The sequence below is a fragment of the Canis lupus genome, chromosome 3, assembly GCF_048164855.1.
Source record: "Canis lupus baileyi chromosome 3, mCanLup2.hap1, whole genome shotgun sequence".
Taxonomy (NCBI): domain Eukaryota; kingdom Metazoa; phylum Chordata; class Mammalia; order Carnivora; family Canidae; genus Canis; species Canis lupus.
In genome coordinates, this window is record NC_132840.1 from 25488253 (window position 1) to 25501810 (window position 13558).

General features: G+C 41.3%; 1 protein-coding gene across 11 annotated transcripts in view; it reads right to left on the reverse strand.

The window, feature by feature from the left end:
• Positions 1-13558, reverse strand: part of KIF1B (kinesin family member 1B) — a 149688-nt gene that overhangs the window by 49262 nt on the left and 86868 nt on the right. Inside the window, exon 21 of one of the 11 annotated variants that reach the window (XM_072819699.1) lies at positions 8186-13487. The exons of the other annotated variants lie outside the window; for them this stretch is intronic. Coding sequence (XP_072675800.1) covers positions 12003-13487 — 1485 coding nt within the window. The 3' untranslated portion in view covers positions 8186-12002. Of the gene's footprint in view, positions 1-8185; positions 13488-13558 lie in introns of those variants that run through there. 11 annotated transcript variants of the gene reach the window in all.

Below are 13558 nucleotides of genomic sequence, written 5' to 3' on the forward strand. Positions count from 1 at the left end.
AAAGCAAGGAAAGGACAAGGTGAGCTCAGAATATCTTGTGCCAGGAAGCACAGAAGTGCTCACTCACTCACTGATGGGGCCATTTCCAAAGGACACAGAATCCCAGTGGCTGGTATATAAGAATAATAACAGAAACACAATATAGCACATTGGGTATTAAAAGGAACCCAGGAGTCCACAGTGCTACTACTAGTAAAGGGAAAAAAGGAGAAAGTCTTCGTTGCCCCCCCTCAAAAAAGCTAATGAATAAATGCAAAGGAATGACAGAAAAACCTAACACTGTAGCTCCAGATGTAGTGACTGAATCAGGCAAGAAACAACAGAGTGAAAGGTGAGTAGAGAACAGAATAGTCACCCTAGATACCTATTAATAAAACAGAGAAAGAGTTGGAAATGTCATATTAAATTTATTAAACTTGGGATCCCTGGGTGGCGCAGCGGTTTAGCGCCTGCCTTTGGCCCAGGGCGTGATCCTGGAGACCCGGGATCAAATCCCACGTTGGGCTCCTGGTGCATGGAGCCTGCTTCTCCCTCTGCCTGTGTCTCTGCCTCTCTCTCTCTGTGTCTCTCATGAATAAATAAATAAAATCTTTAAAATTAATTAATTAATTAATTTATTTATTTATTTATTAAACTTTAACATTACAAATAGTAGGACAACTGGACATTTTGTCTGCCAATGTGATGCAAGGGAAGTATACAATACAACATCACCTTGACAGCTTTCTTATCAAACATGCTTAACCTAAATCTAATCTTGAGGAAATAATCAAACAAATCAAAATGTAGCCTATTCAAAAATACCAACGTAATAGAAGAAAAAAGAAACATCATCATCAAATGAAATATACAAACTTCACTTGGATCTGGGATTAAAATACACACACGCTTCTAACAATTATATTTTTTAGACTAGGAAAATTTGAAAATGGACAGTTTATTATATAATACTGACTCAGTACTAAATTTCTCAGATAGGTTAACATTAATAAGAGAATATCTTTGATTTTAGGAGACACAGCAGTATTTAGGGGTAAACTGCATGACGCCTGCAATTTATTTTCAAATGATTCAGAAAAAAATACATAAATATGGGTGTATGAAAGTTCATTGTACTATCTTCTCAGCTTCTTGGTATGTTTGAAATATTTCATTTTTTAAAAGATTTTATTTATTTATGAGAGTCACAGAGAGAGAGGCAGAGACATAGGCAGAGGGAGAAGTAGGCTCCTCAAGGGGAGCAAGATGTGGGACTCGATCCCAGGTCCCCAGAATCATGCCCTGAACCAAAGGTAGACATTCAACCAGTGAGCCGTCTAGGCGTCCCTGTTTGAAATATTTCAAAATAAAAGGCTGGGGCAGGGGTACTTTTTCCCCCCTTAGAAAACCTATATATTCTTTGGGATCTTTTCAGTGAGAAGAGAAAGATGGTTGGTCTACCTAAAAATCCTCAGGTGGAAAAAATATTAATATTTTATCTTGAGGATTTTTTGTTTTTTTACTTCCTCCCCAATTTTTTATAATAAAATGCATGTAACATAAAATGTACCACCTGAACCATTCTTTTTTTTTTTTTTAAAGATTTTATTTATTTATTCATGAGAGACAGAGAGAGAGAGAGAGAGAGAGAGGCAGAGACACAAGCAGGCTTCATGCAGGGAGCCTGACACAGGACTCGACCCCGGGGTCTCCAGGATCATGCCCTGGGCTGAAGGTGGCACTAAACCCCTGAGCCACCTGGGCTGCCCATGAACCATTTTCAAGTGCACAGTTTAGTGGTGTGAAATACATTCACACTGTTGTGCAACCACCACCACCATCCACCTCCAGAACTCTTTCCATCTTGTAAAACAGAAACTCCACTAGACACTTAACTCTCCATTTTCCCTTTCCCCCTCCTCTGGCAACTACCTACCATTCTACTGTCTGTCTATGATTTTAAATACTCTAGGTATCCCATGTAAGTGGAATCACGTAATTTTAGTTTTCAGTGACTGGCTTATTCTTGAGGTTTTCTTCAAGAATCAGTTTACAAGCTGGTGAAATTACTGACAAAAATCCTTAGATTTTGACATTTAAGGTATGAGGACGACCTTCCCTAAAGGCTCTAGTTATGCTTTAGAAGCAGTAAAGCTGACGTTAAAAGGTTTCCTGTAACAATATGGGCCTAGAATTTTAACTGCATTTAGACTTGGGAAAATTTCTATCTTTGGTTGATAGTCCAAATATCAACACCATAACCTGAACTAGCCCTCCTCTTCCTCAAACCAAGCTATACATGAGCTTCCAATAAGGACATTTTATATGTCATCAGAAAACTCTAAGTATTGGATTTTCCTACAACAAATGGATAAAGAGATTTAAATACTACTGTTCTGTTGATTTCATGGCAGAAACTAGGATAATTACGGGAAGTACACCAAATAATAATATATTTATCAATAGCCTTTTGTGTTTATAAGAAGTCTCAACTGGTGGGGATCCCTGGGTGGCTCAGCAGTTTAACGCCTGCCTTTGGCCCAGGGAATGATCCTGGAGTCCTGGGATCGAGTCCCGCGTCGGGCTCCCGGCATGGAGCCTGCTTTTCCCTCTGCCTGTGTCTCTGCCTCTCTCTCTATGTCTATCATGAATAAATAAATAAAATCTTAAAAAAAAAAGTCTCAACTGGTTAGATATATCTCCGTATTTATAAAGGTACTGGGTGTTCCCTCTTCTAAGATGTTCTCTCTGTCCTGCCCATCCTTGTTTTTAAGCTTACTTTGTGCCAGGAACTGTTCTTAATGTTTTGTATGGATTATGAATCTTCTCGGGCTGCATGGGTGGCTCCCTCAGTTAAGCATCTACCTTCGCCTCAGGTCATGATCCCAGCACCTGCGCTGGACTCCCTGCTCAGCAGGGGGTCTGCTTCTCCCTCTCCCACTCCCTACTCTCATGCTCTCTCTTGTGCTCTCTCATATAAATAAGTAAAATCTTTAAAAAAAAATTATCTGAATCTCCCCAATAACCCTGTGCAAATGGTACTATTGTTAGCCTCAGAAGAAAAAGGCTTAAAGAAATTAAGTAATTTTATAAAAATCAGAGTTGGTAAGTAAGCATGGATATGGGATTTGAACTCAGGCAACTGGACTCCAGGGCATGCTCTTTTAATCACTATCACTCCTACCACATGCAGATGCTAGAAGCATAGTGGTCAATGAGACAAAAGTCTCACTGGAGAGGGAAAGAGTGATGATCAATAGTAAACAAATACAAGACACCCCATAATTTTAGTAGTAATAAGTGCTATGGAGGAAAATAAAGGTTGGTAGGTATCAGGGCTGACAGGGAGGAGAGAGGAACAAGAGGAACTTTCAGATCAGGTGCTCAGGGAAGGTCTGTCTATAGAGAGGATCTTTAATTAGAGATGTAAGCAGGCATGTTAAGGTCTCTGGGGGGAGTGGTGGCAATGGTGGTAATACCAACCAAAGTAGAACTAAAGCAAGTACAATGGTTCTGAGAGGGAAAGGAGTCTGGTGTTTGTTTAAAGATTTTATTTATTTATTCATGAGAGACAGAGAGAGAGAGAGAGAGAGAGGCAGAGGGAGAAGCAGGTGCCATGCAGGGAGCCCGACGTGGGACTCGATCCCAGGACTCCAGGATCACGCCCTGGGCTGAAGGCAGCGCTAAACCGCTGAGCCACCCAGGCTGCCTGAGGCTGGTGTGTTTTAAGGAAAAGCAAGAAAACCTGCGTGCGTGGAGTAAGGATCAAGAAGGCTCAGAAACATAGTTGCGAAGGAGGCAGACAGGGACTGGGTTATGGATGACCTTTTGGGACATGGTAAGGACTGTGGATTTCATTCTAAGGGAAGCCATCAGGCAGTTTAGAGCTGGGAAGTAATATGGGTCTAATACATGTTTTAAAAACATCACTCTCTTGGGCAGCCCAGGTGGCTCAGCGGTTCAGCGCTGCCTTCAGCCCAGGGCCTGATCCTGGGGACCCGGGATTGAGTCCCACGTCGGGCTCCCTGCATGGAGCCTGCTTCTCCCTCTGCCTATGTCTCTGCCTCTCTCTGTGCGTGTCTCATGAATAAATAAATTAAATATTTTTTTAAATTTTAAAATAAATAAAAACATTACTCTCCATGGAGGAAAGCTTGAGGACAGCAGTCATGATACTGTCATAGCAGTGCTGAGGGAGATGGTGGTAGGTGGCCCAGGGTGCCAGGAAAGGTGGTGAACAGAGAATGGCGCTGGGGTATGCTTCACAGGTAGAAGAAATACAACATACTGATGATGTGGTCACAGGATGTGAGAAAAAAGAGGGCAATTGTGGATGGCTCTTGGAGTTTTGGCCTGAGCTAGCTGCCAGTCAGCTATAAGGTTATCAGGTCATAGTTGTGTATTGGTGTCTTGAGGTCAGGGCAGAGGACTAAGAAAACATCACCAGGTTTGTCACTGTGGAGATCTTTGGTGACTCTGAGAAGAGGGACTTCACTGTGGTGATATGGAACATGAGTCTGACTAGAGTGAGTTCAAGCAAGAATGGGGAAAAGAAACAACGGATAAACAAGAAGAAATAATAGCGGTGGACAAGTGGGAAACATACAGCAAACTCTTTAAGAAGCATTTCTATAAAAAGCAACAGAGAAATGGAACAGTGGCTCTCAGGCAACATAGGAGTGCTTTCCAAGTAGTAAAACAAAGCCATGCTTGAATGGAGGTGTTCAAGAAAAGGGTAAATGTATGGTGAGTTCTTGAGAAGGGGATAGAAGATGGAATGCTGGGAAAATGACAGGGCTAAGGTAGAAGGAGGCCAGTCCATCCACCACCAGGAGGAAAAGATGCATGATGGATGCACAAACTACAAGTGGGCAGAAAAGGAGGTCTTCTTAGGATCACTTCTTTATCTCAGTGTAGCAAAATGGAGGTCATCAGCTGAGAGCAAGGAAAGGGCATCTTTCATTCCGAGTCTCCCAATTGTAAACTTTCAGAGTACTTTGCATTTCTCCCTCATAGCATTTATCACAAATATACCCTAGAACTACTGGTGTGACTGCTGGGCTAATGGCTATCTTATCCACAACTGTGAACTTCCTAAGGCTGGGTATCTGCCATTCACCATGGAATCACTACCATCTGGTGCTTATCTGTCTTCTAGATCAGTATATAGTCATGCAGTAAGCTACTAGTGGAAGTTCTCAAAAGTTCCTATCTTTTATTTATTTTATTTTTTTAAAAATTTTTATTTATTTATGATAGTCATACAGAGAGAGAGAGAGGCAGAGACATAGGCAGAGGGAGAAGCAGGCTCCATGCACCGGGAGCCCGACGTGAGATTCGATCCCGGGTCTCCAGGATCGCGCCCTGGGCCAAAGGCAGGCGCCAAACCGCTGCGCCACCCAGGGATCCCCAAGTTCCTATCTTTTAGATCAGGGTTGACAATCTATGGCCTATGCAACAAACCCAAGCCCATTTTTTATAAATAAAAATTTTTACTGACACATAGCCACACTTGTTCCTTTGTATACTGCTATTCAGCTGTCGCAGGGGAGCTGAGTAGTTGCAACAGAGACCATGGAGCCCACAGAGCCTAAAATATTTACTAACAGGTCTCGTACATGAACAGTTTGCCAACCCCTGTTCTAGATCAGTGGTTCTCAGAGGTGGGTGCTGATAATCCAGTAGCATCAGCATCATCTGGGAACGTATCAGAAATGCAAATTATGGGGCACCTGGGTGGCTCAGTCTGACTCTTGATTTCAGCTCAGGTCATGATCTAGGGGTCGTGGGATCAAGCCCCATGTTAGGCTCTGTGCTGGATGTAGAGCCTGTCTGGGATTCTCTCTTTCCCTCTTCCTCTGCCCCTGACCGCCCCCATCTCTCTCTAAAAAAAAAAAAAAAAAAAGAAGGAAAGAAAAAAAGAAATGCAAATGGTCATACCCTAGACCTCCTGAGTCAAACTTTGGAGATGGGACCAGCAGTTTGTGCTCTCATGAGCCCCCAGGGAATTCTGATGCACACCAGTTTCAGAACCATTCTTCTGATAATATGTACAGAGGGACGGTAGCGCTAACTTGACAGATAAGGCATTTATTCTAGGTGAGTTTATATTCCCATGGAAGAACCAAACAAGCACGAAAACAATTACAGGCTGTCATTATTAAACCTGGGAGAGCTGGCTTGGGGAGGGCTGGGGCAGCAGAAGTACATGTGAACACAGGTCCGGAAGAGGAGTTACACATGATGAGGATTCCGGCACTGAGGAAGTGCAAAAGCCCAAAGGTGGGGACAAACTTGGCATGTTCAAGGAACAAAAAGTCTGAAGTGCTTGCAGTATGGGAATGTTAAGAGATGAAGTCAGAGAAGCAGGCAAGCAGCCAGAACATGGAAAGCTCTGTAGGCTACAGTAAGAAGGGTTAGAGTTTAAAGCACAACGGAAAGCCACCAGAGTCCACTCCTACAATCTGATTTTTGCTTTTACAGGATGATGCCGGTTGCTATGTGGACAGTGGCTTAGGGTCCAAGACAGAAGTGAAGAGACAAGGTAGGAAGAGCACTCTCAGAAAGATGACAATGCCACACTGGAGCATCTCCGAGGTGACATTTAAGGTCAAATCAATGTCACCAATCCGGGATTTCTGGTTAGATCTGTTTATGACATTAGAGACTTGGCTCCTTTTGCTAATACTGCCTTCCTTTTGTAGTGGCAGATTATAATTATCAAGCAATAGCCGGAAACGAGCTATCCACGTCCCAGTTCTTGTCAACACTGTACCCTGCTCCCCACCTGCAGCACCATGACTTCTCCCTCCAGGGATCCTACAACACCTGTTCTTAGATCTGAGTGGCTCCTATTTCTTCCCAGGCCCCCCCAGTGCCGTCTTGGTCTCATTTACTTTCCAACCATGATCCAACTGCGCGCATTCATCACCCTTCGGGCTGTACACACAGGGTTTATCCCACTCACAAACGAATTTGTTGATTGTATCTCAATCAGAGTCTCCCTCTCTCCTTTGTCCCTGGCTTTGGGTGGAAAGCATTCTCATTTAGTCCATACAGCAACTTCCCAAATGGAGCACTAGGCTCTCAATTTGCCTCCTTTCAACCCAAATTTTAACCATTTCTAAAAGGTGAATCTAACCATGCAAACTCCCTGTATAAAATCATTTGGTAGCTTCCCATCACACTCAGGATAAAATCCCAACTCCTTAGCATGCCATGATGTGGCCTCTGTTTCCCCTGTGCTCCTCATCTATTACCTCTCCCTGATACATAGCTGCTGTTCTGACCACCTCAAGTTACTAGCAGTTCCCTGGACCTGACGTGATTCCTCTCTCACTCTGCCATTCTTTACTTGGATAAATTCCCAGTTGTACTCTGGGGCTCTGCTCTTGGCTCATGGCCTCTTCCTTCAAACACCTTACCCCACTCTCCCCTTGTGTGCACAACGATCACTGCACACTTCATACTGCACTGGAATTGTCATCTGTGTCACCCTAGAAATGGTCAGATCTTGGCAACAAGTACCCTGAGTGACAGGGTATGAGACCTGAAGCAGACCCATCCAAGTATAATATTTTTCTCAAGTTCCAAATTTCATATCATAAACTCACAAGAGGAAAAAAAAAGACTCGTAGATTTTGTATTCTAATCCATAATACATGATTGTGTCATTTTTCAATATAAAAAATGTCATTTCCAAATGATCAATGAGACTGACGGCCCACTCTAGAAAACTCTTCTGCTTTATCCTGTGTCACCTCTAGCACACCACTAATAATCTGGGTGGAGAAAAGCAGAGATTAAGGGGGAAAAGAGAGGCTAAACAGAGTTACTGAAAGCTTTGTAGAAATTCAGTTTCTAGCCATATGAAAGGCATTTTTAAAACTTTCAGATTATATGATAAAAAGATTGAAAACACAGTTAAGGTAAACTCAACTTATACTAGACAAAATTTTATTTAAATAAAACATGGCATAAAATAGTAAAGATCCCATTTAAAATAGAATTTTGATAAACAGAAAAGGGAACAGAAACCAAGAGCTTTAAATGAATCAAGTTTATGCAGAAATACATTTTAAAAAGATGTGATTTGCAACCATCTTCTGATGAAAAAGGATTAAATAAAAAAGTCAGGACCAGACTTAACACCACCCTGCTTCACTTTTCCTTCTTCCCAAATCAGAGAGAAATCACACTCTTAAAAGATGGTTTCAGCTTTTATTGAATAAGGACTTTACTTTTTTAACATAACAAACTAACTCCCTTTCTGAAAAGGTAGATCTTACACTCAAAGGCAATCTTCAAGCACTTTATTTTAGAAATTAGGGGAGAAATCCATAGTTCATTAACAAGAAGATTAACAACTTCTTTTTACAGTAATGATGGCAGGAAACCAATACATTTCACAACCTAGAGTGGTTCAAACTAAGTATCTAGAGCAGATTTTGAAATCTTGGAAAGATGACATACACTGGATGATTATGAAAACTGCTCAAAACGCAGACTCTGGCTCTAACACAGTTCAGGATAAATGTTGGTCTGCACTGCACCTGAGAAGGTGTCTTCACTACAGCACACCAGAACATGTCAGCTTCCCCTCCTCCCAGGCTTTTGAACAAATCATCAAGGCAAGTCTACAATTGACCAGTCAGGCACAAGGGGTATAGCAGCTAACCAGAGGAAATCTACGTAACTTCCTGCAGTCTGACAGCCTTTACTGCAGACATCGGTGTGGCAAACTCTGTGCTGTGTTGTGTTTATTTTCAGCATCAACCTGTACCTAAAGCACAAGAGGTCACTTCATGTCAGTTCAATGGAATAAAAATCTCCACTCATTGCATTTCCAGTGAATGGAGAAAACAATCTGAAGTGCTAGAAAGAATTTGAGACCAAAAAAAAAAAAAAAAAAGAAAGGAAAAAGGAAAAAGGAAAAGCCCTTTGGTTTAGACTTATTAGATGAACAGGATGTCTTTAACTCTTCAGGGAATACCATTGTGGTATATAAAACTATACTAATTAGCACTCCTTCACATTTCTGTAATTTTCAGATTATATTTCAGTAGCACACCCCCCCATTTTTCTATAATAGCTATCAATACTTCAATAACATAATTAACAGTTTAATGATGACCATTTCTCTTTGGTCATGTAGTATTTAGGCTTATGGAGAGATCCTGTCAAATTTAAAAACAAAACAATGTAAGCTATACCAATAACTCACAAAAGCATGGCACTAGTAAGCTTATTTAGTAAAAAGTCAATGAAGCCATTTTATTCACCCTGTTATTTTCTAAGACAAGCATCTGCTCTGAAATACAGGAGGAGACATATGTGGCAATCAATCAAACCTTGGTTCATTTCTTTCTGGTCTGAAATTAGGGCTCCTTTAGAGATCTAAACGTTTTAGCAATACGAGGGCACCTAGATCAGCAGATGAAGCACAAACACAAACCTAATTCTTTGGAATATCAGTGTGGGTACAGTGCTTACCACAACCCACATTTGTAAATGAAAATGCTGTATTACTTTTCATTCTATAATATCACCTCATCACTCCCACTGTTTAGCAGGAAAGGGAGGCACCTGCTCATAACAAGATTAAAAGGTCACCATAAAAATGAAAATGTATAAGCCTATCCTATGTTATTTCAAGTAGGGAAATGAGAGCCCACTTTTACTACAGAGTTGAAAGCCAAGTCAATTATTACTATTATTAATACAGGTATCCCCCCCAATTCGAGACTGTGTGTTAGGCCACTTTGCTTCTATGAAAGACCTATATTAGTACCTATTTTTGCTAACTGAAAGAAATCCAAAGAGGATTTTTGTTTTTATAAAAAAACTGCATTTAGTGTGTCTGTTTGTTTTGCAGGGAGCCAGTTTAGAGGTAGGATGCGCATGCAGCTAGTGGCCCCACCACGCTCTTTTCTGGGAAATACACATAGCAGCTCAGCATCCAGCTACCAGAGCTCTGAACTGTGATGTACATCTGCGCTTTATCTCGATTTATTTTGTGCATCTGTTAGCAAGATGTGTCATAAGGTATCAGAAAAGTGTAAGAAAAGTTTTTTTTTTTTGAGTCTGGGAACCCTCAAAAATTTTTTCCATATAAATTAATGGTAACGGCTTCTTCACTTTACACCATTTTCTGCTTATGAAAGGTTTCACGGAAACACTCTACCTTTGGATAGTGGGGGAAACCTGTAGTAGACAATGAATTTTTTGCAAGAAAGGAGCAATTAACATATCTAAGAATAATAAAGAACCAGGGCTTATACAAGATGCACTGAAATGACTGATCTGAAATAGCCTACTGAATTTCTCAAACCACATGGTACAGGAGATTGTCTCAATTAAGTCCAGCCATTACAAATATCATTCACCCTAATCTGCCGAATCTGTCTCATCTTCCATAAAACCTCAGCTGAAGACTAGAACCGTTTTAGCTACAAAAGCAAAAATACCCTGAAAGTTAATTGGAAGCAACTTTCTGTGTATTAAGAAAGCATTTTCTTAGAAGCAAAACAAAACAAAACCCCTATGGTTAAAAATAATGTATTCTAATAAGGCATAGAGCCCACACGCAAAGGAAAAGAAAACCATATAATCACAATCTTTAAGGCTTCCTTGAATGCTAATCACTATGTTGGTTGCAATTCCACACTGTCTGAAGACAAGTGTTGGGCAGGTGACTCCATGACTCAGGGGAGCCGTCAACGCGAGTCAGGCAGTATCACAGACATCTCTGGCTCTTCGCACTGCCTCTTTAAAAAGTTGCTGAGAAGTTCAAGAGATGAGGAAGGATGTAGAAAACTATTCTTTTCTTCCATTAATATCCGTATTTTTTAGTGGATTCTCCAGTGAGGCAAACTGAGACCACGACAAAGAAGAGTGAGGTATTGATACAATAAACGTTTATCAGGACTTCTCTCCTTGCTTCAGCATCTATCTGTGTGCATTACTACTGTTACGCAAAGAATAGTTTATTATACATCATCTCCTTTATTCTCAACCCAACCAAAGTTAATTTATTTCATGATCTCATCATCTACTGAGAATAAATAGCACAGAGCCATACGCTGTGGCCTTCTCCCCACATCCCACCTCTTCCCTCGCCACCAATAACCTCCCTGTGAACTTATACATACTGCTCAAGGAGCCATACAAGCATTTTGTTGGCATGATTTTGGTGAATGGTTCAGAGTGTGAGTGTGTGTGTGCGTGCGTTTGTGTATGTGAGAAATGATATGCTAAACTTCAAAAAGCAAACTAAAAACAAATCCAGAAATGGTGCCAATTTAAAGATTTCAGTATTATGACAAATTTCATACACATACTGATACATTAAAAAAAAACAAACAAACAAACCTACGGAATCAGTTCTATGTAAAATATGGTAGAAGAAGATGGGGAAGTTCTGTGAAAGGATACAAAGCTGTGTACTATAAACTATGTCCAAAGACATATAGTTTTGGCTTATAAAAATTCCAATTGTATTTAAAGGCAGGAACAGACATGGATAAGAAATCCAAAGCTGTGTCCACATAGTCAAATGTTATTAAACTAATGTCTAACATTTATGGGGAAATAATAGACATTTAATTCTGTGTATCAAATTCCCCTCTAGAATGTCTGCAAACCAAGAGGCAGGTCTTTCTGGATATACAATCAGTTTATAGGCAGTATGAAAATATTAACAAATTTACACCAAAATAAGACCAGTCTGTGTAAATAAGTGTATTATCTAGGCACCAAGGAGGAAAGTCTCAGAAAAATAAGGGAGGTCTCAGTGTTTTGTCCAAAATTCCAGAAACTGCCCACTTATGGCATACAAACAAAAGGGAGGTGTTGAAATGTCTACCAGTGTTTTAACAATATTAAAATCAGTTAAGATTCGTAGGAACGCAACATTAAAACCATAATGTAAATACTAGGAACTCAAGGCCAAGGCTAGAACCAACTCAAATCATAAGCTAACATTGCCTGTTTCCTCCACCAAGATTTCAAGTTTGTCCAGTAATTTATACTGTGGTTTCTCGACCAGCTTTGAGATTGGGTGCCGAAAACTGGCGCCTCATCCTTGGAGGTGTCACAAACTGGCTACAGTGGTTGGGCTTGTCAGTCTGCTTCTGAAAGGAACCGGCTGCACTGCCCTCTAACTGACCTCCAGTGTTATAATTACAGTAAGACTGACGGTGCTGGTGAATATGGCGCTTTGCCTGGAAAGTCTGCAGATCAGCAGTGGGGTGACCACTGTGGGAATTTAATGATTCTGAGGAGGCAGATGCCTGGCAGCGCGTACTTTTCGGTTGACCATTATTGAGAGAATTGCTTCTCCAGCGTAACTGAGGTGGCTGTTGTTGAGTGTTAATATGCTGCTTGCTAACTTGGATGTGATCTTGACTTCGAGTGCCCTGAGAGCCCCATGGTAACTGGAGATCCTTAGAAGTTGTTCTACCCCCCTTTTCTTGGGTCTCCTCTTTATTTCCTTTCCTTCCGTCTTCATCTTTTGGGATTCGAAGCTCTATTACCTCATCTTCTGTTATGATGATATGCGTCCCAGGGCTCCAGGAGTTTCTGTGTTTAGGGTTGCTCTTAAAGGGGAAGCGGGGCTTGCGGTTCTCAGGAGGGATGAACCTATGAGGTACGTTCTGCTTACGCAGCTGCTTTGCAATCTCTTGCTGTTGCAGATTCTTAAAGCGGATTTGCTCTTGCCTCATCCAGCGCAGACGTCCACGTCTAAAAGCTGGATCCCCATTCATCAGCTGGGAAACGCGCTCTTCTTTCCCAAGGTCTCCACTGTCCCCTCTGCTTCCGTCATTCTCAGACTTGCTACTGACACTAGCACCAACGGGTTCCTTTGATCTATGGTTTCCTTGGCCTTTCTGTTCTTGGGATCCAATCAGTGGCAAGACTTTCTCCATTTTGAGCATTTTGTTTCTTAAGATTTTTATTTCCTCATCTTTCATATTATTTTGCTTTTTAACTTCTTGCAAAATATCTTCCAGCTTATCGATATGAACCTTGAGGTCATCTACATCAGTTCCACCTTTACCACTGGCCATCATGTCTTCAATCTTTTCATCCCCTACACCAACAGTGTCCCAGACATCCCTGGCCACTGCCCTCCAGGAGTCCCGCTCATTGGGATCTTTCTTCCCATACATGGCACAAAGCTCTTTCATCTTAACAATGGCCAAGGCTTCAATCTCCTGCCGACTATGCCTAAAATCGTTGAGTGCAACCTCATAGCATATCTCTTTTACTGCCTGAATCTTAAGATCTGAGATGGTGACCCACTTGGAATCTTTACTCAGGCGCCTTCTTTGGGGGATTTGATACATTTTAATTGGTTCTCGTTTCTTCCCACTGCTAGGGAGGCCACATTTTTTAACAATGGTTTGCAACTTGCTGGGAGGTAGCTTTTCTCTCAGAGAAGTAATCAGTTTCCAGCTCTCTTCGCAGGACCTCTTGTCAGAATCGTCCCCGCTATCAGAATCCGCGTCCTTTGGAAAAACAAAATCAAAAAATGGCCCCGAAATAACCAAAATTAAAATGTAAAAAAGGAAAATTAAAT